General features: G+C 36.4%; 1 protein-coding gene across 1 annotated transcript in view; it reads left to right on the plus strand.

Moving 5' to 3' along the window:
* The window catches only part of LOC150100088 (ras-related protein Rab-30-like), a 61,012-nt gene that overhangs the window by 18,593 nt on the left and 17,118 nt on the right, over window positions 1-25,301 (plus strand). Inside the window, exon 2 of the mRNA XM_090403210.1 lies at window positions 9,203-9,310. Within this exon, the coding sequence (XP_090259336.1) occupies window positions 9,224-9,310 (87 nt within the window). The 5' untranslated portion in view covers window positions 9,203-9,223. The remainder of the gene's footprint in view (window positions 1-9,202; window positions 9,311-25,301) is intronic.

Genomic DNA, 25,301 nt, shown 5'->3' on the forward strand with positions numbered 1-25,301 from the left:
ATTTATTAACTGTAAATATTATATCAGTATATAAATATTGTTTTTGTGTTATTTAAATAAATAATTAACATAATACAAAAGCAAAATCTTATTAGAATACAGTACATGCATCTAACCTACCCCTGCTGCATAGTATATGTTACTGTGGGAACTAGATGATCATTTGACAATGTTTTCCATCACCGAATTCATAGTTTCATATTTTCATCAATTTTTTTTCTTAACTTCAATTATCATCTTATAGCTACATATACAGTAGATCCCAAATATTTCCTGCTTCTCTTTACATCATAATAGCCACTATCAGAAATATCAGTTATAAGATGACCTATACTGAATTTTTTATATATTGTTTTTGCTTTGAAAGCAACATAGATAAATGCAATATATCAAAAAAAAAAAAAATTATACTAGATGTAAAAATGCTTCGTGAAGATAACAGATGAGAAAAACTTGAGCATAGAATGAAATTAATAAAAAAGTAAAGCGAAATCAGAAGGCAGATTTTAGTTGTTGTTTTTTTTTTCAGTTAATTGCAATCACTTAGATTAGTTAATCTACTTTAAAAGAAATATTCTTGAAATAAGCAATGCCAAACTTTCACTGAGGAGTACCTGTTTAAAAAAAAGAAAAATTCATATATGATTTAGTAGACAAATCATATAATTTTTATATACACACAAATATGCAAATTCTGATTAATTAGTATTGGCTGTTCAATTAAAAGCCTCTATAGCACAGTTGATGATGATAATAATGCTGATTAGTTGAAAATACTTGGATTTGAGTCCCATCTAGAACATTCTTTATCCAACAGAACAAGCTGTTTAAACAGGCCAGAAGAATACATGCAGGAACATTGAAAACATCAACTTTATCTTCAATGGAGAACCTGTAGAAAATGTAAAACATTTTAACTATTTAGGCATAATTTTTAGTTTAGATGGCAAATTAAATATGGAAATAGACAACAGAATTAGCAAAACTGATATAATAGGGTGTCAACTGGCCATTCGCTACATGTCGTTGTGAATGGCACTCTTTCTTCGAGTTTTGCCGCCAAAGCATGAGTGCCTCAGGATTCTGTTCTATCACCCACCCTCTTTCTCCTTTACATAAATGTCTTACCTTCAATCAGCACGAATCTGATCCACAGCTTTGCTGAATGATAGCACTCCATTCATCTTACTTTTTTGACTAACCATGTAATTTTGCATGCCGTCAGGTGGTATATGGTAATAGGACTGTGTTTGGAAAGCTAAGTTGTTTAGTTCTAAAAAAAATAGCAATATTACTTAAAAATTTTGTTAGAATTAGACTGTATTGTGGAGTTAATAATTAGATTTAAGTTAAAAGTTTTGTTTTAAATATAGTCAGTATAGTCATTTTGCATGGTAAGTTATGTAGCATAGCATATGGCACTAATGCGAAGCAGAACAATGTTGTCCAAAGGATTATTGTTTAAAGAATTTAACCAAAGAAACTTCATATAATTCAATGTCTGCAAGATGTATGCATTAACGGAGACAAATGAAATTTAGTTTGGAAGTGAAACTGGAAAACTGTGCTGAAAATGCTGTGAAAGTGAGGGTTAAAAGCATGTCAGGTTGTGAGATTGAAGTGGTGAATAGAACCGAGAATAGGTGTGAAAATATCTATGATGTAATGGCAGATAGGATTGAAAGAGAGAGTAAAAGTGTTGAACGAAAGAATGGAGAATAGAATAGCCTGTGTTTTATTTTTGAAATTATTCAAAAATTATTTTTGAAACCGAACTTTTCAAAAGTTCGGTTTCTTTTTGGACAGAGGATGTACTAGGGGTTTGAGAGTTGTAGATCTAGTTATTGCATCTGAGAATTTGCCTATTACAAATATGACCATGTTGCTGCCAACTGGTAAAAGATCATATGATATGGTCTTGACCTGGGAGGTGGCTAAATGTGCGGAATTTTTCAGTTAAGAGAGGGTATATGTGGAATTACAGGACTGGTAAATATGATAAACTTAGGAGATTGTTTGGATTGCTGCCATGACATGTAAAACTACAAGGACCAGATGTTGATAGTGCATGGGCAGTGGTAAAGGAGTGTTTTAGGGAGGTACTGGCAGACTGCATACCTAGAGTCAGGAGAGTAAATCAAGTGGGAGTTAAATGGATGAATATCATCATCAAGCTGGAGCTGCAAAAAAAAAAAAAAGAAACAATTGTGGAGGGAATTTAAGGAGAAAGGTGACCTGCAAGCACATGAACAGTACATGACACAGGCCAGAAAGGTAACTAGTGTGGTAAGAAAGGCAAAAGCAGAGTATGAAAGGAAATTAGCAGTGCAGGCCAAAGATAATTCTAAACAGTTTGATATGCTGCAAGTAAGAGGAAGTATGTTTATGGTAGAATGATTTTAATGAATGCATATGGTAGGGAGGTAACTGAATTAGTCAATAGTACAATTACTAAGTGAACATTTTACAGAGGGTATAACATCCATGTGGAGATATTGCAGTAACAAGAGAGGCAAAGGCTTATATAGGAACTGAGGTAAATGAAATGGAGGTGCATAACATATTACAGAACCTTAATGTGAATACAATTATGGGGTTAGATGGTATAGCTCGAGTTTTATTTTATGTAAAGATGTTAGCGCCTTTGACTGCATTGTCTAAATCTCAGCTCTGGGTTAGTCCCAAGAGGGCAGAAAGAGGGGAAAATAGTTCCATTGCATAAAGGAGGCTCCAAGACTTATTTATTTATTCATATGGAGTTTCCTCCCTTTTCTCCCCCATCCCTATTGGGGCAAGTTGAGCCCCCTCATGGGGGGGGTTAAGTATTTATGGCTGTAGATCCGTGTGTTCACAGGGCCGGTTTGCCTGCTTGCGGAATGAAAAACCCAGATAAACTGGGTGTGTGTGTGGGGGGGAACCCTGCTGTCCACGCTCAAGACCGACTAACTTGGCTATGGCTGAGGAAGATCCTTAAGCTCCTCACGTCGGCGACGGGAATCGAACTCAGGACACTCCTTCCCCAGGTATATGGTTGCAAAGCGCATAGCCACTAGGCTAACCGTGCGGCCACTAGGTTCCAAGACTGATGTATCAAATTACTGACCAATCAGCATATCTGGAGTTGTTGTTGTTGTCAAGGTACTAGGAAGTTGTTCAAGAGGAAAATACAGGAATCGATAGATGGAAATGGGATACTGCATGGGGGGGGGGGGAATAGTTTTGTGAAGGGTAGGTCATGCCTCAGTAACTTGTTCACATTTTATAATACAGTGACAGCTTGGATAAAGGTAATGGGTTTTATGGTGATACTGCTATACTTTGCAAAATCCTTTGGCAGAATATCACATAAAATTCCAATCAGTAAACATGGGGATGGATATAGGGTTGGTGAGGTGGATAAGAGGATAGTTAATGGAGAAATATCAGAGAGTAGTTTATTCAAGAGTATCCAGAAGAAAGCCTATGACTAGTGCCTGCTTCAGGGGTCTGTTCTTTAGCCATTACTCTTTAATTTGTACATTAATGATAGGGAAGGATCTGAGAGAAACTGTTCAATTGTTTGCTGATGATGCAAAGTTGGGTAGAGCAATAGTTAATACAGATTATGTTAAAATTTTGCAGTATGATTTGAATAAACTGGCAGTGTGGTCAAAGGAGAATGGATGTCAGTTTAATGTGGCAAAGTGTAAAGTTATGCATTTTTGCATAAAAAGATTACCAGCTGTGTATCACATTGATAAACTGTACTCCAGCAAATTGACGAAGCCAGAGATTTGGGGGTGTTAGTGGATAGGGAATTAAAGTTTAGAGGGGCACATAGCAAAATTGGCTAAAGCAGCTTACCAGATTACTTGATTACTGTTCTCTTTGACAAGTAGAGACAAGCAGGTTATTATTCCTCTTTATTGAGCCTTGATAAGACTCCAACTTGACTGCTGCGTGCAGATCTGGAGTCCAGGGTTCCTTGGCAATGAGGAAGAGGTGGAGAGGATCCAGAAGCGAGTGACCAAAACGGTAGCAGGTCTGTGGAATGAATCTTACAAGAACAGGTTGAAGATTTGTGGATTACAGAAACTGGTTGATAGGTGGAAAAAAGAGTGATTATGATTAAGACATTCAAATTACTAAGGGATTGTTACAAGATTAATTCAGTGGAAATTTTTCAGAACAGGTCTGGTGATGAGAGAACTAGGGTCCACCCTTGGAAACTGAGTAAGAGTATAGTTATGAAGGGTGTTAGAACTAGGTTAGAGTAGGGAATGAGCGGAATAGGTTGCCAGAGTCTGTTGTGGGTGCCATGACTGTGATTGAGCTCAAAGAAAAGCATGATAGATACTGTGCAAATGTTGTATAGTTCTTAACATGATGTTTAGGATCTCCCTTGATGAGTCTAAAGACTCCATGGAGTGGCCTGTAATAATAATAATATTGTATCTGGAAAAGGATGGGAAGAAACGTGAAACAGTGGTATTACACTGGGCATCAAAGCTCAATAACATTTAGTACTGCAGATGTTTGGCACTTCCTCTGAGATAGGTGCCATACCTCAGTCCCATTCTGTTTGTTAGTTCATTCTTAGGTAGGTTCCATCAAGGATAGTTTAAATTTTGTTGACTGGGTGAATATATCCTGGGTATTAATAAATAAAAGAAAATTCAGCTATATGACATCATACAATTGTCTGTGGAAATACCAGTGGTGGGCGACAGTAGATAGCATTGGTGTAGTTGTGGTTAGTTGGTGATTGAATGTTGGAGACGGAGTTGTAGAGCTGGTGCCCTCCCTTGATGAGTCCTTGGACTCCCTGGAGGTGTCAAATAATAATAATACTACAGCAATTTCCCTTTGTCAGTATGCTGTCAGATAATTGTAACTGTATAAAATGCATGTATATCTACAAACTGCAACTCGCCTTCTTTTTACAAAGTGCAAAATTAATTATTTCAATCCACTGAGCTTGTGACTTTGTATGATGCTGGTGTTATGTTAGTGCAAAGTGCTAGAAAGAAGTATTTTGGGAATTGCAGGATGATTAAGTGTAACAGACTAATAACTCCCTTTTGCTTTCATCTGCGTCACATATACTGTATCAACATTTCTGTATACTATGAGAAGAAAATGAAATACTGTTGATGCCTCCTTCTGCCTTCATGTGCACGTTTGGTACTATTGTAAAATCATGTATAGAAGGATTTTTATACAAAAATATCTTATATACCGATTTTACTGGAAAACGATATTCTCTTCAGCATACTTTGATTAATCAGCAAAATTTGTTATGTTTAGTAATATAGAAATAAATTTTTGTGAATTGTTAAATAGTGTAACTGCCAAAATTTTGTAAAAGAACAAAGAAAGTTAAATGTGAAATAATTTGTGTCAAAAGAATGTTCCAGACAAAGATATTTCCAGATGGATTATCTTATTAACCTATGACCTAGGGCATTTACAATCACGAAGGTCAAATATGTATGGGGATTTCCTGCCTTAATGCAACTATGGAAAAAGGTGGTGGGTGCAGACCAACGAAATACCCAAGGGATTAAAACGTAGCAGAACCCAAGGTCAAGTGAGCCAGGTAAAAGGGGGTTGCGCTATGATGCTAAAAAAGGAGGTGACAACAAGGAGGACACGGTGAGTTATGCCGACGCAGTCACAAGAGGGTTACAGGGTTGCGATGTAAGTTACGAGGATTATGGCAATGGAGTTTTGCAGCAGGTGCAGACCAACGAAATACCCAAGGGATTAAAACGTAGCAGAACCCAAGGTCAAGTGAGCCAGATAAAAGGGGATTACTACGACGCTAAAAAAGGAGGTGACAACAAGGAGGACACAACGAGTTATGCCGACACAGTCACGAGTGGGTTACGGGGTTGCGATGCAAGTTACGAGGGTTACGGCAATGGAGTTTTGCTAATCGTCTTCAGGTGGAAGGCTACGCTGAAGGAGAGGCAGATTCGATGTGTGTATGGCAGAATAAGTTCGTCTTCATTCTGATTTGGGTCCAGGTTCGGGAAAGCTGCCCCGATTCAAGGTCGAAGTCCTGCATTCCAGCCGATAGATGCCAGAAGTGTGAGACAACTAATTTGAGTTGTGTTTGGAGAAAGTCCTTACCGGATTTTCATGTCACGAAGTTCCTGAAGTTCGCAAAGTAAGAAGTGATCTCACAAATCCAGGAAAATGTACCCGTGTGCGTAGCGAAGATCAGAAAGTATTAAAGGAAAGAGAATTCAACAATCTATGAGAATGGACTAGACTACTATTTCAAAGTAAGGTTTTATGTTGTTCTTACTAGAGACAGAATTGTGACAGTGATTTGTTTGAAGTTTTCTTTGTATTAATAATTGAGGACTATAGGCATTAAGCTCATCATTGAATTATCTTCTTCAGTTGTATGAGAGAAAACTTAGCATAATTTAAGGTGAAATATTATATGCTTAATATTGTTGGTATTAGCTAAACCTGTTTTTGTTTAGAATGGAAGAATTGCTCTGTGCGTGATTAAGTGTCAACTAAAGAAATATCGTAGACACATTATTTTACAAGAATTGCTTACTTAAGAAGATTAATTTTATCTGTATTCATGAGTTGCTATTGAAGTATAGAGCCAGGAAATTAACTTGTAATTTTAGTATTAAATTTTTTTGTACTTTCTTTGATTATGAATAAATTTTCTTGTTTAAATAATTTGCCTGATTCTTGCATACCAATGCACTGCTCATAAAATTTGAATCTCTGTGTCCTAGAGTTGATTAGCCACGACTGTAATATAGAAGTTTTACATTGCTAGATTTAGTATTAAGTAAGAGAGAAAGGTTCTGTGTTTTACTGAGTGTTTTTCTTTGGAAGGATATTCATCTCCTATCCACGAATTTTGGTGGTGCAGCTTGAAATCAAATAAATTTCCAAAATTCAATTTAGAAAAACGCCAGTTGTTCAGACAAAGAGATTGGCTCCAGCCAGAGGCAATTTCTTAGATCTGAAGGTTTTTGCACACACGAACAATAATATGTGCGACCTTGAGACAAAGGGGGAATTAAATTGAGTGAGAGTATTGAAGGTTAAGAGATTAAATCAAGCAACAGATTACGAGCTCGGAGTTACGACTGTTTAAGTTAAGATTGAGTTAAAGTAAGGTTAAAGCATAAAGTTGAAGTAAAGTAAAATTTTTAGAATAAGTTTTGAATAAGATAATATAATATCGTAGTTTTTACAAAAGCGTAGAAGACGAGATTTAATTAATCACCATAGATTTAACACTATTACTGTTTTATGACTGGCATTGCATTGATGAGTAATGTAGTAGGATGAGATACCTAGAAGAATCTGAGTATATTTCACCTGCTTTTAGAGATGTGAACCACCTCTTTTAATTACACAAGTAGTCCATTGCACTCCAGTTTGTTTGGGGGGGGGGGATTATATCTTGCCAGATATAAACCTTACTGCAAAATGCTTTTGGCTTTTTGCATTGTGCCTCTCATTTCCCCTCTTATTTGTAAATATAACAGTATATATATCTACTCTCTCACAACAGTACTACTTTATGACAGTTCATAACTTTTCCAAAAGTTATATTAAAAAAATGAAATTTTGCATGTCACTTTCTCAACATAATCTCCTTCCCTTTCAATACATTTTCTTCACTGTGTAATGTTTTTCACAGCTGTTGTAAAAAAAAAAAACAAAAAAAAAAAAACTTAGAATTGTTTCCAGAACATTTTTTGTTTCTTACTTTTGCTTTGAGCCATTTTATCATTTTTGAAATGGATATCGTTGGGATGTATTTTTAAAAAATACATCCCAACGTTACATCCCAATCTGATCTGATCACTAGTCATTGAAATGAATGTGCTCATATGTGGCCTTGTTATCATGCAAAAGCAGTGGTTTCCAAAACACAGTCAGCATGCACTTTCTTGTAGAAGGTTGAGGTTTTGAACTTAATAGCCATCATATTCCTCAGAATTTTATTTCAGAGTTATAATGATTGATCCAATTTTCAACTCCACTCACAATTTTGCGAAATAAAGCATTACCATCTTCCCTTTGGTAATGCTGACACAATCAGCAACAAACTTTGTCTTGTCTCTTTTATGGACAGCACCAGATACATAATTGCACCCCATTTCTGTAATGATTTGGTAAACTCGTGCAAATCCATTATTCAGTTTTAGTGCTGGTAATCTGATTTATTCATTGTTTTTTCTCTGATTAACTGCCATTGTTAGCATCCAGGAATGTGTTAGCAGAGCTAATCTCAAGTGGTATGGTCACTTAAACAGAATGGGAGAGGAAATATTAGCAAAACAATTGTTCTCTGCTAGGTTGGCAGGAAAAAGACCCAGATGAAAACCAAGATATAGATGGATTGATAGAGTAAAAAAATGCCTTAGAAGACAGAAATATAGAATGGGGGATGGTAAATCCCTTTATGTTTTTATAGCCGGGTACGAAACTCGGATCGAAATCCATAGAGTTTCATGCCGAAAAAACTATCGGCGAGCCCAAGTGTAAATGATCACTTGGGTAGTACAACACCAAGGCAACTCCGTGCAAAGGTGGAGCAAGCTCCATCACTAACTTTAATATTCTCTCAGAAATATATCTAATAATGTTGCAGTCTTAACAGATTGACTTGGAGGAAAATTGTTGATAGGAAGTTAGTAATGATGTAAATTTTTCATGTAGCATTATCATAATATCCTGTACACCCGTTGGGGATACATATCAGGAATTTGATGATGAAGATGGTGATAACTGCTCAACTCATGACATCAAATTGTATATTTTTAGGCTTCCCATTTCATGATTGGTTATTAATGTTACCCCCATCTTTGCTGCTGTTGTTCTTTGTGCTCAATGGCACAGTACTTATGTTTGTTTCACTATAAAAACCTTGTTGTCAGTGGCAAATTTCAATAGTTGTCACCTTTTAAAAAATTACTAGATTATTAGTAGTTATTCTGCATATTCTCATTTTGCAAATGAAGGAACATTTCAAGACCCTTGATATGCCAAACAAAGTACACATGCAGTTATTATAAGATATTACTTTTGGAATAGCTTGTAATTCAATAAAACTTTGAATTGATAAATATGGCATTTGCATAGTACTTAAAAAAAAATAAATTGATTCATTTACTAGCTTTTTTATCAATTGTGTAGTCAATTTTTTTTTTTTTTTTTTTTTTTTTTTTAGATGCACTAAAATTATTTTGTGATGGAAGATTATAAATTTCTCTTCAAAGTTGTTCTTGTAGGAAATGCAGGTGTAGGCAAGACTTGCCTTGTTAGAAGATTTACTCAGGTAAGGCAGACAAATTAATTAAAACTAATTTTTATGAAAAGAAACCAAAATTTTATTAAAATTTTTCAGATTTAAAGGAAGTTCTTATGTATTGTCACTGTAATAGTAACATGCTTATGGAACACAGTTGGTCATATAAGTAAAACACAAAGAAAAAGGCAGCTAAGATTAATCATATATGTAGATCTGCATAGAGTTATATGTAAGCATACTTCTTTCCTGAAAGAGGCCTCTAGAATTGAGATGATGGCAAACAATAATTCTTATTCAGATATATATATATATACACACACATAAAGTAGATGCCACTTATTGTGATCATTTTGGAACAGTTGCTTTTCAATAACAATAACTGGCTGATAACATTAAGCAAAGGATATTAAAAATTGCATCCTTTATTTCAATTTATTATTATGAACATTATTTAATTTAATTTATTGTTATAAACAACTTTTTAATAAGCAACAACATAAAATTTATTTTAAAACTTATCTAATGTTGTCTGTCATGTCTTTGAATATATTAGTTCATGAATAAATTGCTCATACTCATAATGCCTTTCGAAGTTTATTGTTCTGTATTGCACACCACAACGAAGTATTCATAGAGCTTCTTGCATCTGGACATTGGCTGGAGGAGCTTCTAAAATTTGTTCTTCTATACTTGTATTAGGAACAGTTGCTTTTCTATTAGTTTAAAGTTCTCATCAGTAGCAGCTTGACATATTTCTGACACTGTCATTGTAGCCACCACCTCAACGTTTTTATCAATATCCAACCAATTTTCAAATTCTTCTTTTGACATACCATCTGGGGTTTTATCAAAAATTTAATTTCTAAAGTATTCAAATTCTTTGGAAGAAGGAATTTCAGAGTTTGTCTTAAAAAAATCCACCTTTTTGGAAGCAATTTTCAATAGTCTTCTCTGAAACTTGCTTCCATGACATTGCTACCAAATGCAGTGCATCAAGAAGGAAAATCTTTTTTGCAATTGCACTTGCATCAGATTGGTCTTTTATATAATCAAGTTCAGCTATAATTCTCGCACAAACTGCCCTGCAATAATAAGCTTTAAAAGCTTGTATGTTTGAAGGCAAGAAAATTACTTTGATGTTCTTGATGATAAATTGTTTGTGTGTGCAGTGTAGTTTCCGCATTAATTTCAGATCCACTTAACTAACCAATTCTTGAAAATGTCATTAGTCATCCAACCATTTGCACCAGAACAGTAGTCAACAGGCAAACTTTTGACACCCTTAAAACACCAAGGAGTTTTACTTTTTCCATGACTTTCCATGGAATTATTCCAGAAGTGCATGATATAGACCAGGAGATCTTCTGTGGATCTAAATTTACAAAATCCATACTGATGATAAATTAATTAGTTGGCAGTCCTGCACGTGTCATAGAAGTTGACTGTTGATAACCTTCTCCATTACTTAGGACAAAATTGGGGTGAGAGAGCCATAGGTTGATAACTTGATGGTAGACATTTATCACCTTTTTTTTTCCATGCTATAGGGTGGATGGCAGCTGAGTACATTTAGCATATGGATGAAGAAGAACAGGTGTTAGTTCAGGAGCGCATCTCTTGAGCACAATAGGCAGGATTCCATCAACCCAGCTGCTGCTGCTGCCTTTGTGATATCTAAGGATATCTAGGTTTTTCAAGATTCTTGTGTTTTCTGGTGGATGGTCACAAAAGGGAAGAGATGCAGTTCTAGGAAAGGAAGAGGTAATTTGCCATGATCATCTGTGGAGGAGTTGGAAGACAAGAATGAAGCCAGCAGCCTTGTCTTTAGGTGATGATGTAATGCTACTTTTAGAGTGAGAAAGAGAAGGTAGCACAAAAATATAGACAGAAGTTGCAATTGCCAGTTGCGCATGCAGTGTATTTTCTACATTTATCCTTGTTGAAGTAAGATGTAGCTCTTCTAATTATGCCTTTACAAGTGTTGGGCTGTGAAGGAAGTTTGTATTTTGCTCTCAAGCTACTTGTGATAGACTGTTTGCTTTTCTTGGCCTGCCCTGCCATATTTCTTGGAGAATAGTTGTTTGGATATTATTATTATTAAGAGACCCCCCAGAGAGTCAGACTCATCGAGGGAGGCCACATACTACACACCAGCTATCATACTTATTCTTGAATTCATTCACACTGCTTGCACTCATAGCATCCACTGGCAATCCATTCCAATCACACAACCCTCTGAGAGAAAAATCTAGCCCTTCCACCCTTCTTAGCCTTTATTCTCAGCTTCCAAGGATGCCCTCTCGTCCTTTCTCCATCCCCCATAAATTGAAAAATTCCATCAATTGAAATCCTGTATAGCCCTTTCAGAAGTTTGTAAGTCTCAATCATATCTCCCCACTTTCTCCTGTTTGCTAGTGTCTGCAGTCTGCAAATTCTCAATCTGTCTTCATGATCAGTATTCCACAATCCTGATATCATTTTTAACACTCTCAGTTGTACTCTCTCCAATATATCAGAATCACAACAGAGACCAGACCTGTGCACAATAGTCCAAGTGAGGTCTTATCAGGGCCTTGTAAAGATGCAAAATAACATCCTTATCTTTACATGTGAACATTCTTTTCAGCATTGCAATTATCTTTTGAGTTGTATTTGCAATCTTTGTCACATGGTCGCTAAACTTCAACTTCCTGTCTATTAACACTCCAAGATCCCTAGCCTCATCAGTTTCTTCTAGCCTAATCCCACCAATATAATACGACAATGGATATCTAATCATGCTGAAGTGAATGACTTTACATTTACTGACATTGAACTGACACCCATTTTCCCATGCCCACAATTCCAGCCTATTCAAATCATTCTGCAAAGACTGCATATCAGCAGCATTCCTGATTACCCTACCTATCTTTGCATCATCAGCAAATAACTGTATGTCACTTGTCAAATCCTTCCCAATATCATTAATGTACAGATTGAATAACTGTGGACCAAGCACGGATCCTTGTGGTACACGGATTTTTTTATTTTTATATATTAATCTTTGTACTGGTTATGGGCAGTACTACCCTTACATCACATCCAGACCTGATATAGGCCTATGCTTGTTCGAGTTATCATTGTAGTCATTCTCTGGTGGCAACGTCATGCCACCAGTGTGCCCTGTAGTGCCCTCAAGGAAAGAACTTTTATATCCTTTTGCATAAGCCCAAGCTGTTTTAAGTCCTTATAACTATCTGCACTCCATATGGCATGTAAAGCGATGGTGGTGCTGGTAAACCTCGGAGTTTCCCCATGCTTCTCCCGTATCTTACTAACTAGATCTGGGTTATTTTTACAATAATTTACTTTATTATTATGGCTATAGGCTAGTGGGCACCCTGTTCCCACCACCTGGGCATCAACTACCTAAATGTCACGATCTCTTTTAATCACTAAGTCTGGCTTACGCAAACCCGCAGAGGTCCTATAATGTGGTTCCACCACAGTCTCCCAACCTTTGTTCTTAAAGCGGTTGTTAGAATGGAGACCACGGCATCATTCCTCCTCACATGGACCCCCATTGGTGCAGAAGCAACAGTGGGCTATATGAGACAATGTCTCACTGTAGTGGCAGCCAGCCCTACAGTTTGAGTCGTCACTACCACATCGAGCTGTATGGGCTCGAGTAGGCAGGGCATTTATCCTCGTCCTGATAAGGTCAATATACTCGAACCCAGGGAGGAGTCTGGTGCCATCCCTTACCCAATCATGCTGGGGAGGCACCAGATATGACTTTTAAAGGAGCACCATCTACAGAACAGTGCAACAGAGATGCCCATCTCTTGTGTTCTGTGGGTGCTGACTCGATTAAAGTACCTTGATAATGGGACCAGCCTTTAGCCCGCCTAAAGTCTTCTTGTGTTAATGGGCTGTAGAAAGCCTCTCTGCAGATAGGGGAAGAAGATAGTTCTAACTGCGCGATTCTTGACAGCTGCAGGCGTGGGATCAGCCATCTAAGCGATGGAACCTCAAGCCCACCATCCTTCACCCTCGCGTGGAAATATGCAGTAGGAGTGTCAGGTGGCAGTCAGAGCCTTGATCTCACGGCTGAACGGATAGCCCTGTCCATTCGGGACAGTACCGAGATATATGTCCTACCTAGCACTAACTTGTGGTAAAAGCGACGTAGGAGATAGTAGGGAAGGAGAAACAGTCTTTGCTGGGGCTTAAGAGGAGCTTTCCTCAAAGAAGCGATCCCAGCTTCTAGGATAGAAGGGACAGAAGACCTTCCCTTTGGGGTGAACATGATACCGAGGTATCTCCACTCTTCCAGGATGGTCAAAGCATGCAACGGCCTCCCGTGCAGGGAAAACTCTTTATCTCGACTTAAAGTTTCTTGTCACGACCAGAGGGGACAAGAGCTAAAGAGCAAGATTTCTCTACATTAATAGAAAGGCCTTGAATAGAGAAGTCAACTGCCCAGTCAAGGAGTTCCTGCAAGCCTATCTTAGTAGAGGCTACGAGAATAAGATCGTCCGCAAAGACCATAGCATTAAAGGAAGAAGTGCCTAGAGAGTAGCCTATATGGCTAGGAAGAGAATGATGAAACTCATCTATGACGCAGTTAAAGAAAAGGGGAGATAGAGGATCACCCTGGCGAATACCCGCACTGCGGGAATAGAAGTTGCATGGGACCCTGTAGTGATAGTGATGGAGCTACCCAAGTATAGCTCCATAACATAGGAAAGAAAAGGTTCTGGACATCCAGCAATAGACAACGCTCGAAGAAGAGTAGGCAGGGAGACGCTAAACCTTGCAGACTCGGTTCCCCCGTATACCACTTTTTGATAAATTTAGTTTAATCCTTTATCAAAGTGTAAGCAAACAAAGTTTGCTCCTGAAGTATCTTCAAGACTGAGGAAACTCATAGTAAAGGTGGATCAAGATCTCATCACTCCTTGTCTCAGTATCTCCTATAATGCAAAGCACATCTCCTTGCACACATATATATATGACGCTGTGCATTAAGTGAAGGGCCACTACCTAGACCAGTTTCGATCTTTATTGGGGTCTCGTCAGTGGGAGCCAGACCTAGAAGTGGTGATACTAAGGCAGAAGCAATGGATAAGTCTTATTTACCTATACGAGTTGCCAAAAGGTGTACCACCTTATTATTAAATTACCCTGAATTTAGAGAAAGAAAATGCTGGAAGTGTTTTTCCACTTGGTTAGATTATAATAAATTTAGTTTAATCCTTTATTCAAGTATAAGCTTCTCCATTGCTTCTGCCTTAGTATCACCACTTCTGGGTCTGGCTCCCACTGACGAGACCTTAATAAAGGTCGAAACCGGTCTTGGTAGTGGCCCTTCCCTTAATGCATAGCATCATACATGTCTGCAAGGAGATGTGCTTTGCATTATGGGAGATACTGAGACAAGGAGTGATGAGAGCTTGGTCCACCTTTACTATGAGTTGCCTCAGTCGTGAAGATACTTCAGGCACAAACTTTGTTTGCTTACACTTGGTTAATCCTTTATCCAAGTGTAAGCAAACAAAGTTTGCTTACCAGCCATTATGGATCAAATACGCATCCTCATACGCTTCGTATCCATCATATATTTCAATGTAATATCAATGGTATTATAATTTTAATATGCACTTCGCATCCATGATAACTTTGACGTCTATAGATGTCTTGACCGGTAGCGTGGTTAAACTAAATTTATTATAGTCTAACCAAGTGGGAAAAAACTTCCAACCACCTTTTGATATCTGTCAATCAGCCATCTTCTTATCCATGCTAATATTGTATAACTCAAACCCATTTTTTCCAATTTATGCAGCACTCTGCCATGCTGTATTCTGTCAAAAGCCTAAGCAAAATCCCAAAGTAGTTCAATGGTAACATTGTTATAGAATGTGAGCAAGTTGCTAAAACATGACCTTCCCTTAGTAAACCATGTTGTTCATTGCAAAGTAGATATTCACTGTCAACCCATTTTTGAATGCGGGCCCTAACCAATTTTTCCAAAATCTTCACCACCACTCCTGAGATACTAATTGGTCAATAGTTGGATACATCGGTCTTTGCATCACCCTTGTGCAATGGAATTACCATACATTCCTGCAGAATATTCCCTGTTTTGAGACTTATATTAAACATCCTGGTCAAAGGAATGGTCAGTTCAGCTGAACACTTTTAGCACACGTGCTGAATTCTTATTCATTTTGTGCAACAGCTCTTAATACCTTGGCCTCGCACAGCTGCGTTTCTTCTTCTTCTAGTGAAGAGGTAACAGTGAGCTCAATGTTGCGTTCACCAGGTTGATAGCTTTTAACGAAATGGGCACTCATTAACTGAACAATCTTTTCTGCATCTGTAACCTTCACGCCATCTGGATTTAGAAGAATTATTCTTTCATATTCATTCTTCTTTTACTTGCGGCATATCGATAGATTCTTGTGGATTGTCTTTAGCATGCAGAGCCAGTTTCTTTTCATAATCGGCTTTGCTTTCCGTACAATAGTTGTGACTATTCTAGCCTGTTGCTTATAACACTCATAACGGACGTCATCCTTATGCAAACGGTATTCCTTCCACATCGTCCTTTTCTTACGAATCTCTTGCTTAATAATATTACACATCCATTTGACTCCTACTCTATTTATTCTTCTAACTCTCGGAACACATTCTGATATCGCATCATTTAAGTATTGTTTAAATGCTTCCCATGCACTGTCGATATTCTTTCTGCATTCATTCTTAACCTCCATGGATGCCTTCTTGTTCTCTTCCCACCCTCCATAAAAGGAAAAACATATATTGATATATATATATATATATATATATATATAACTCAAATACAGTATTGTTCTTTATACTGTATTTAATATGTATTGCTCTCATTAACACTAAGAATGTGATGTGATATATATCTTAAAACATTTATATCATTTAATTAGTATTAACTTAGTTTTTCTTTTCTTACTGTGCACATGGTACTACTGAGTTTATTTCTTACTGAGTCATGGTACTAATTTAAATGCGTTAGTCTATATGTAGATAGCAAACTTAATATTGCCTCAGGTTTATTTTTTTTATGTCATTTCCACCCACGAAAAGTTGATAACCTGTAGCAGTGTTTTTCCAAATTTTTCTGTTTGTGACCCACAATACAAAGTTCATTTCACAGCATGACCTTGTGTGTCTGCACGCACGCACACACGCAAACACACGCACATACACTTCACCTTGATCTTCAGCCAAAAGACAAAACTGAGAAGAGAGACTCCGAGGGTAGTGAGGTAGTACAATGGACAACTTGTAGTAAAGGTGGGAATGAGCTCCAAACACTTCACCACCTTCCAAAACAAATTTTTAATATCTTGGGCTCTTTAATAATTTTAATATCTGGGATGGCGTCAGATTTTGTCCAATACGAAAATCTTAAAACATCATCAAATTCCTGATATGTACCCTCACGGGGTGTGCAGGATATGGTAGTACTACATGAAAAACTTGCATAATTACTAACTTCTTATCTACAATTTTCCTCCAAATCAATCTGTTATCTGTCATATATTTCTATCTTCTAAGGCACTTTTTACTGTATCAATCCACCTATATCTTGGTCTTCCTCTGGGTCTCTTTCCTGCCAACCTGGCAGAGAACACTTGTTTGGCTAATTTTTCCTTGCCCATTCTGTTTAAGTGACCATACCACCTGACATTAGCTTTGCTAACACATTCCTGGATGCTAAAAATGTCAAGTTCTTTCTTAATATTCCCATTTTTAATATGAATTGCCATTGATACCTGTAATCTTTCTCAGGAGTGTTTTAGTTTTAACCCAGCTCTCAGATCCATAAGTTAAAATTGGTTTGAACACAAACCAATCTTTCTTGTATACAGCTAATTTAGTGTTTTGACTAATTTCTCTCTTATTCCATATAAAAATATTCAGTTGACTTCCTACCATATCAGCTTTATTGATTCTGTTGTCTATTTCCATTTTTAAATTACCATCTTCACTAAAAATTGTGCCTGAATAGCTGAAATGTTTTCCTTGCTCTATAGGTTCTCCATTCACAGTGCAGGTGATATTTTCAATGCTTCTGGATATTTTCATTGTCAGTGTAACTTGTTATTGTTAACCTTCATACCATATCTATTACAACACTTATTCAATTTAGTCAGGGAATTTTGCAGATTTCTACTGGACTTATTTAGAAATATAACATCATTTGCATAAAGTAAAAAGCTGAGATTAACATCTCCAATTTTGATATCAGGTTTTAGTATATTAATACCACTTTCCTTCATAATGCGATCCATATAGATAATAAATAACATAGGGGACAATGTACATCCTTGTCTGACACCAAAATTAACGTCAAACCATCTTCCTGTACTTCCTTCAATTCTAACTGCTGACTTACAACTCAAATAAAGACTAAGTATTGCTTGATATAATGCTCCATTGAGAACACAACTGTAGCATTTTGAATAGCTTTTCTTTTGGCACTTTGTCATATGCCTTTTCCAGATCTACAAAACTTAAATACAGATCTTTGTTATATCTTAAACAGATTAAAGATTTAACAAATCTCTGTTAAATCTTAAACCATGATTTAAAAAATTATTCTTATAAGTTTAAAATCTGATATAAACCCGATATTGATCTGCCTTTGTCATTAGTTGCCTTGGTATTTCACTACCTCTTGAGTCAGCTCATGGGAAGAAAAGAAAAATACACAGACTCATACAACTATATGTATTCTTTCTCCTTCAGCCTATGGTTAATGGGTAGCGTTGCTGCATTAGTGTGGAATTATTATAGAACACGGTGGGTTCCATTGCCTTCCTTGTCTAATAGCATTCTATGTCTGTTCATTGTGCTGGTTTCCAGCAGGAAAACCCTCTGCCTCTATATAAGACTAGCTAACTCACCTTTGATTGAAAAGGCCATCAGAGACTTCGAACCTAGACCTTTCCAACTAGAGGACTCCATTGAAACAGCTAAGCTATGGAAGCACACACACACACACTAAGCTGAATAAAAATTTACAGTACATCTTTATAAAGTAAAAACAAAAAATGTAACAAAGGTAATATGAAACATGATTGTATTAACATTTAAATACAACATATATATAAAAAAAGTTCAAAATAGACCATAAAAAAACAAATTGGGAAATATTTTATTTACTGTGACAGGTGTGCTTGCCATAAAACATAAAATAATTAATTATTATTTACAGGAATAAACAGATTTTTGCTCACTATGCCTATTCTTTTGGAAGACAAATGAAAACATCCCTACATTGTGATAAAGATCCTCTCCCAAATAGACACCATGCTGCAGATCCAAAAAAAAAAAAAAAAAAAGATTTCTTGACCCACAATTTCAAAAATACTGACCTATAGCATATTTAGTATAGGTAGGCTGAGTATTACAAAATCCAGGAACCCTGCTAGAGACCAAACAGAATTTTTTATGTCACCTCAGCTCTTCAGCTGGTTGATGAACATAATTTCCCACCTAAGACATCTATGTCACAGTAGAATTCAGGCCCACAGCTTGTTAGTTTGAGAATGAAACTGTCCACTTAGTTAGCCAGTTACTTGTCTATATCTACAGTTTCTTTATCATAGTAGAAACAAAGAGATGAAATTTATGCATAGTAGTCCAGCTGTGATCTGAACAAGGTCTGGTATACTAGCATGACTATCTTCTCTATCAGTATCCTTGTGATTACTAACAGTATGCTACATAGTCTTCACAATTCTTACACTGTGATTCTCTGAACTTCAGGTGTCTACTGTTCTCAGAACTGTGCTCCTTGGAACATGGTTCCATCAGTACAGTACATCCCAGTCATCCAGTCTAAAAGCTTGTTTAAATCTTCCTGGAGGGGCCTAAAATTAGTATAATTCTTATCTATCTTCATATTTCAACAAAGATTTTTGTGCATCACCTTTCACAAAAATATGGAGGGAATAGGACTCTGCTCAGTAAAGCTTGTAATATCTGTTCTTAAAATATTCAGGAGGAAATAAACATCAAGAACACCATCTATTTGAATAACTACCTTGTGTGATTTTCTCTATCATCCATAATATTTCTTCCCATATACCAAAAAGTACAAGTAAAAGGAATTATTTTAGTCCATGCATATTGCAACTTTATCATAGCAAATTGTTAACATCCTAAAAAAAATTTGAACTAATGTTCAAAATTGACCACTATTAAAGTGGCCAATTTATTGTTGCAGCTGGTGACGTTAAATTTACCTGAAATATAGCAAGTGACATGCTCTTGTAATCTTATATTTAGGCAAACTAGTATTCTCTAAAAAAAGAGGACTGAAGAAAATCGATATTTTATCTGATTCATTAAACTTTATGGTAAAGTCTGAAATAACATAGTACAGTGGACACTAGTCACAAGCTCTTTTGGAATAATATTGAATTGCTACATACAGATTATTATAATTTTTTTGTTATTGATATTATTATTATGATTATAGATATTTTGTCTGACTCATCAAACTTCATGTTAAGTCTGAAATAACATGGTACAGTGGACACTAATCAAAAGGTCTTTTGGAATAATACTGAATTGTTGCATACAGGTTGTTATAAACATCAATGTCTGTTTAAAATCTTTCTTTGTAGCACTCCTGTACTATTCCCATTTGAATTATAATGAAACTGAATTTTTTGAGCTGTTGCAAGACATCCTCAAGCAGCATGTGACAGAAGGAACTTGAGGTCAAAGAGTATCAGATTTGATTATAGTGGCAGAGGGGGTTTCAGTTAAGGACATAACTATTCTGCCTCTGATTGGTGACAGTGATCATGCTGTACTCCCTTGGGAAGTGGCTAAGTTTATGAATATTTGCCAGAAAAGGTTACATGCTGAACTACAAAGCAGGAAATTATGACTAACTGAGGAGTATTCTGGAATCCGCAGCATGGTATTGATTGCTGGATGAGAAGAATATCAAGAGTGCATGGAAAACATTTAAAAAATACTTAAATGATGCAATGTTAGGAAGTATTTTGAGAGTTTGAAGAATAAATAGGGTAGCAGTGAAATGGATGTGTAATCTCATCAAGCAAGAGATTCGTAAGAAAATGATAATGTGAAAGAAATGCCATATTATTATTACATAGCACCTCCAGGGAGTCCAAAGATTCATCGAGGGAGGGCACCTACTCCACAACTTTCCATATCCACCACTCAATCCACCAACTACTATGTTCAACATCTACACCAACGCCATCCACCACCGACCGCCACCACTAGTATTTTCACAGACAATCATAAACATCCATGCCCACGGCAGGATTCGAACCTGCAGCCTTTTGGCTGGAGAGCAGATATGCTAACCACTCGGCCAACCAGACCGGCAATATGCATAAGGATATATCAACAGGGCCGGTTTTATCATTAGGCAGACCAAGGCAATCGCCTAGGGGGGTGCTAAGACTTTGGGGGCTTATGTTTGTGTGAGTATGACAAAATATATATATAGAGAGCGAGACAATGTATAGGGGAGCCTAAATTTTCTTTGCCTAGGGGCATCAGATACTCTTGGACCAGTCCTGGATATCAGTTATAAAAATTAGAAGCAGCAGACCATTAAAGAGTCTCAACTGTTGTAGAAAAAGCTAAGTTTGAGTATGAAAAGACAGTGGCTCTGCAAGCTAAAGACAACTGTAAGGAATTCTATCCATTATGTTGCAAGTAAAAGAAAGAATAAAAAAAAAGCATACCATCTACTGAATGCAGAAGGTTTAAGGATGAGAGATGCAGAAGTGGTTCAACTAATGAGTGCCCATTTTGTTAAATGCTATCAATCTGGTGTATGCAACATTGAACTCACTGCTACCTCTTCACCATATGAGGAAATTCGTGTGGATGAGGAGGAAGTCCTAGAACTGTTGCACAAACTAAATAAGAATTCTGCAATCGGAACTGATGGGATATCAGCATGGAGGCTAAATGAGTATTCAGTTGAACTGGCTATTTCCTTGACCATGCCACATAATTCAAGTCTCAGAAAAGAAAAGATCCCATAGGAGCAGAAAGAATGTATGATAATCCCATTACACAAGGATGGTGCAAAGACGAATGTATGCAACTGTCAACCCATCACCATTTCAGGAGTGTTGGTGGTGAAGATTTTGAAAAAGTTGGTTAGGGCTCAAATTCAGATATGGTTTGACAGAGAATCTTACTTTGTAATGAATAGTATGGGTTTACTAAGGGAAGGTCATGTTTTAGCAGCTTGCTCACATTCTATAATGTTACCACTGAGTTAGACAAGGGGAATGGATACACCATAATACTTTTGGATTTTACTAAGGCTTTTGACAGAATACAGCATGGAATACTGTTGCATAAATTGGAGAATATGGGTTTGGATTATAAAATATTAGTGTGGATAAGAGGATGGCTGACTGTCATAACAAAAAGTGGTATGTGGGAGTCTGCAAGATTATGGTAACCAGTGGTGTACAGGTTACCATAATCTTGCAAGGGTCAGTACTTAGTCTACTGTTATTCAATCTGTACACTAATGATATTGGGAAGGATTTGACAGGTGATATACAGCCATTTGCTGATGATGCGAAGATGGGTAGGATAATCAGAACAATGGGCAGGGTAATCAGGAATGTGGCTGATATGCAGTACTTGCAGAATAATTTGAATAGGCTGAGATTGTGAGCACCAGAAAAAGCATGTCAGTTCAATGTTAGTAAATGTAAAGTCATGCACTTTAGTGTGATTAGATATCTATTGTCATATTATATTGGTGAGATTATACCAGAAGAAACTGATCAGGCTAGGGATTTTGGAGTTTTAGTAGATAGGAAGTTGAAATTCAAGGGCAACATACCTAAGATTGCAAATACAACTCAGAGAATAATTGCAAAAGTGTGCAGGTCTACAAAATGATATCAGGAGTGTGCATTTGTTGATTCATAATCATGAGTTGATTATGAAGACAGATTGAGAATTTGTAAACTCCGGACACTAACAAACAGGAAAAAGAGAGATGATATGATTGAATTTTTCATTTTATGGAGGGTGAGGAAAGGATGAGACGACATCCTTGAAAGCTGAGAATGAATACTGTCAAGAAGGGAGTAAGATTTAGATTTTTCTCTCATAGAGGGATGTGTACTTGGAATGGATTGCTATTTATGTGCAAGTAGTATGAATGAATTCAAGAACAAGTATTGACAGCTGGTATGTGTGTATGTTATGTGGCCTCTCTCAATGAGTCCCCGACTCCCTGGAGGTCTCTCTTAATAATAATCTAAGTATTCCTATTGTTATTCTTAATTGATTAAATTTTTGTTAATAATATATACTTTTTCTGTCAGTCTGATAATTTATTGCAACATTTTTGCATGTGTGCTTTGTGTTGCTTTCATACTTGTTTCTGTGAACACTGAAGATCTGATTAATAGGATACAATCCAACTCTCAGCTCCACATGGTGAACCCTGGAACCTTAGCTATCAAGTGGAAGATTGGGTACTAACCCCTAGTGGAATACTTGGTCAGGTACAAACGAGAGAAGGGAGACTTGGGCAAGTTTGGAGGCCCACTACCAAACTAGACTGCAGGTGGCCAGCAACCAACCCAGCTGAATCTTTTCTTACTCAAATGTCTCAAGAAAGAAATAACTGGACTGTCACTCTGGAAAAACAACTTGGATATGAGCAGGATAAGGAAAAGAAAAAAAAAATGAAAATAAACAAGAATGTCTGGAATGTTGCCACTTGGAATGTCAGGAGTATCCATCACAAATATAAAGATCTACACAAAACCCTTGGTGGTTTTTCCCTTTCAGTCATTTCCAACCCTAGGTGACTTTGTAGGCATTGCCCACAAAGTGTTCCTAGTGAGATTTTTTACAGGGTAGTTCACTATTGCTCCCCCCCCCCCATTTTATCGAGGATCAGGTCCGTCATATGGCTGAAACGTATCCATGACTGCGATCCATGTGTGTTCACAGAGCCTGTTCTGGAGGGTGAAAAACCCTCCACCTCCGTTTCTGTCAGCTAACTCATCTTTTGTTAAAAGAAACCAGATAAAGGTTCCTCACATCACTGATTGGAATCAAACCTAGGTCTTTCCAACCAAAGGGCTTAGACAAATTGATGGGCTACCTCTTCCTCTTTTTCTAGGAACGTTACTTTCTGTTACTATTTTGTGAAGCTCTCCTTTCAACTTTCTTGGTTATAATTTATAACCGAGCGAGAACGAAATATGAAATTAGCAGTTAATAACAGAAACAAAGAAAAAATAAAAAGGCTCAGATGAAATGGATAATTACATCTATACCTACATAGAGTTAAAAAGAACAAAAGCAGCAGTAATGATTTTTTATTCACAAATCAATTTTAAAAAATATCACATATTACAAATACTGGAGCGAGAGAATTCTAGAATTAAGATTACAAATAGGTCATTGTTTCCTGACTATTATTGGTGTCTGTGCCCCAGAGGAAGATAGCAATGCCTTTTATTCAGATTTATAAAAGATAAAATAAACATATGATTACCTACTAATAATGAGAGATTTTAATGCCAGCATAGGGAACATTCCACTAGGTACAAATATAGGAACAAATGGTGAAACAACATTCATTAAAAATGGAGAGATTAGGGATTTTTTTCTGCATATAAATCATTGACACTTTTTTTTTCAAGCATGAAGATTGCCATAAATTCACTGGGAAATGAGAAACCTAAAAAGTATAATAGTTGATATAATAGTTAATATGATACTTGATAGCTGAGTATTTAGAAGTGCAGAAATAGAATCTGGTTATCTCTTACAAGGAACATTAAGAATGCCCTAAGATGGTTTAAAATTAACCAAATCATTGCTAAGAGATATCTCCAGGCATCTTTTAGAGTTCAACTCTTGGATGATAAAAGTATCAACTACATTTCTTTGCAAAGAATAAATGGAAAACTAGAGTATACAAAATAAAATGATGATACAGTGATAGAATGGAATAATTTAAAAAATGTATTAATAAATGCAGCAACAGAATGCCTTGGAACAAAAAGTAAATGGAAGAGGAAAAAGGGAATAAGAAACTGGGATGAAAACATTGAAGCAATAATCAAGGATAAGAAAGAAGTATATAAACAAAATCACTAGAAGCGAAAATTAATTATAAATACAAAAGAGCAATTGCAAAAAAAAAAAAGCATGTCAAAAATAATAATAGAGAAACATAGGATAACTTCATAGCAAAATTGGAAAGAGATCTTACAGTGAAAAGACCAAATACATACAAAATTCTAAAGAATATGAATAAGGAGGTAAAAGAAAAAGTGAAACCTGAAATAATCAAAGAGAAAGCCTGGCTGGACTTCCAAAAGTTATGGCAAGATAGTAACAAATCTAAAGCTGACATAAAGCTTATTACCACTAACTATACAGTGGAAGAAATCAACAAGCAATACAGCAAAGCAAATCAGGAAAATCCTCTGGAGAAGATGGAATAAATATAGAACTTATAAAATATGCAGGCATCCTATTCATCAAACAACTTTTAAAATTATTTAACAATATCTGGCAGCAAGGAAAAATCCCAGAAAGTTGGAATAAGGCAATTATCATCCCAGTATATAAAAAAAGGCAGTAAGTGCAACTGTGAAAACTAAAGTAAGTCTTCTAAATACTGGTTATACGTTATATGCACGAGAAGATAGACTTTGCAAAGAACAAAATGGCTTTCAAAAAGGATGATTGTTCAATGACCCAGCTTTTACATTAAAATTCTTAATGGAAAAACATTATGAATACAACATAGAAACGCACATAGCATTTGTAGATTACCAGAAACATTCCAAATCAGCTACTTACTGCAATAACTAACATGATCAGAACAATCAAATAGCAGTAAGAATCAGTGAAAAAGTTACAGAATGGAAATCAAAGACTAAGTATTGCTTGATATAATGCTCCATTGTATAACTGTGGTGTTTTGAGCTTA

This window comes from Typopeltis vanoorti, chromosome 13 (assembly GCF_054136105.1).
Source record: "Typopeltis vanoorti isolate ZY-2024b chromosome 13, IOZ_Tvanoo_1.0, whole genome shotgun sequence".
NCBI lineage: Eukaryota > Metazoa > Arthropoda > Arachnida > Uropygi > Thelyphonidae > Typopeltis > Typopeltis vanoorti.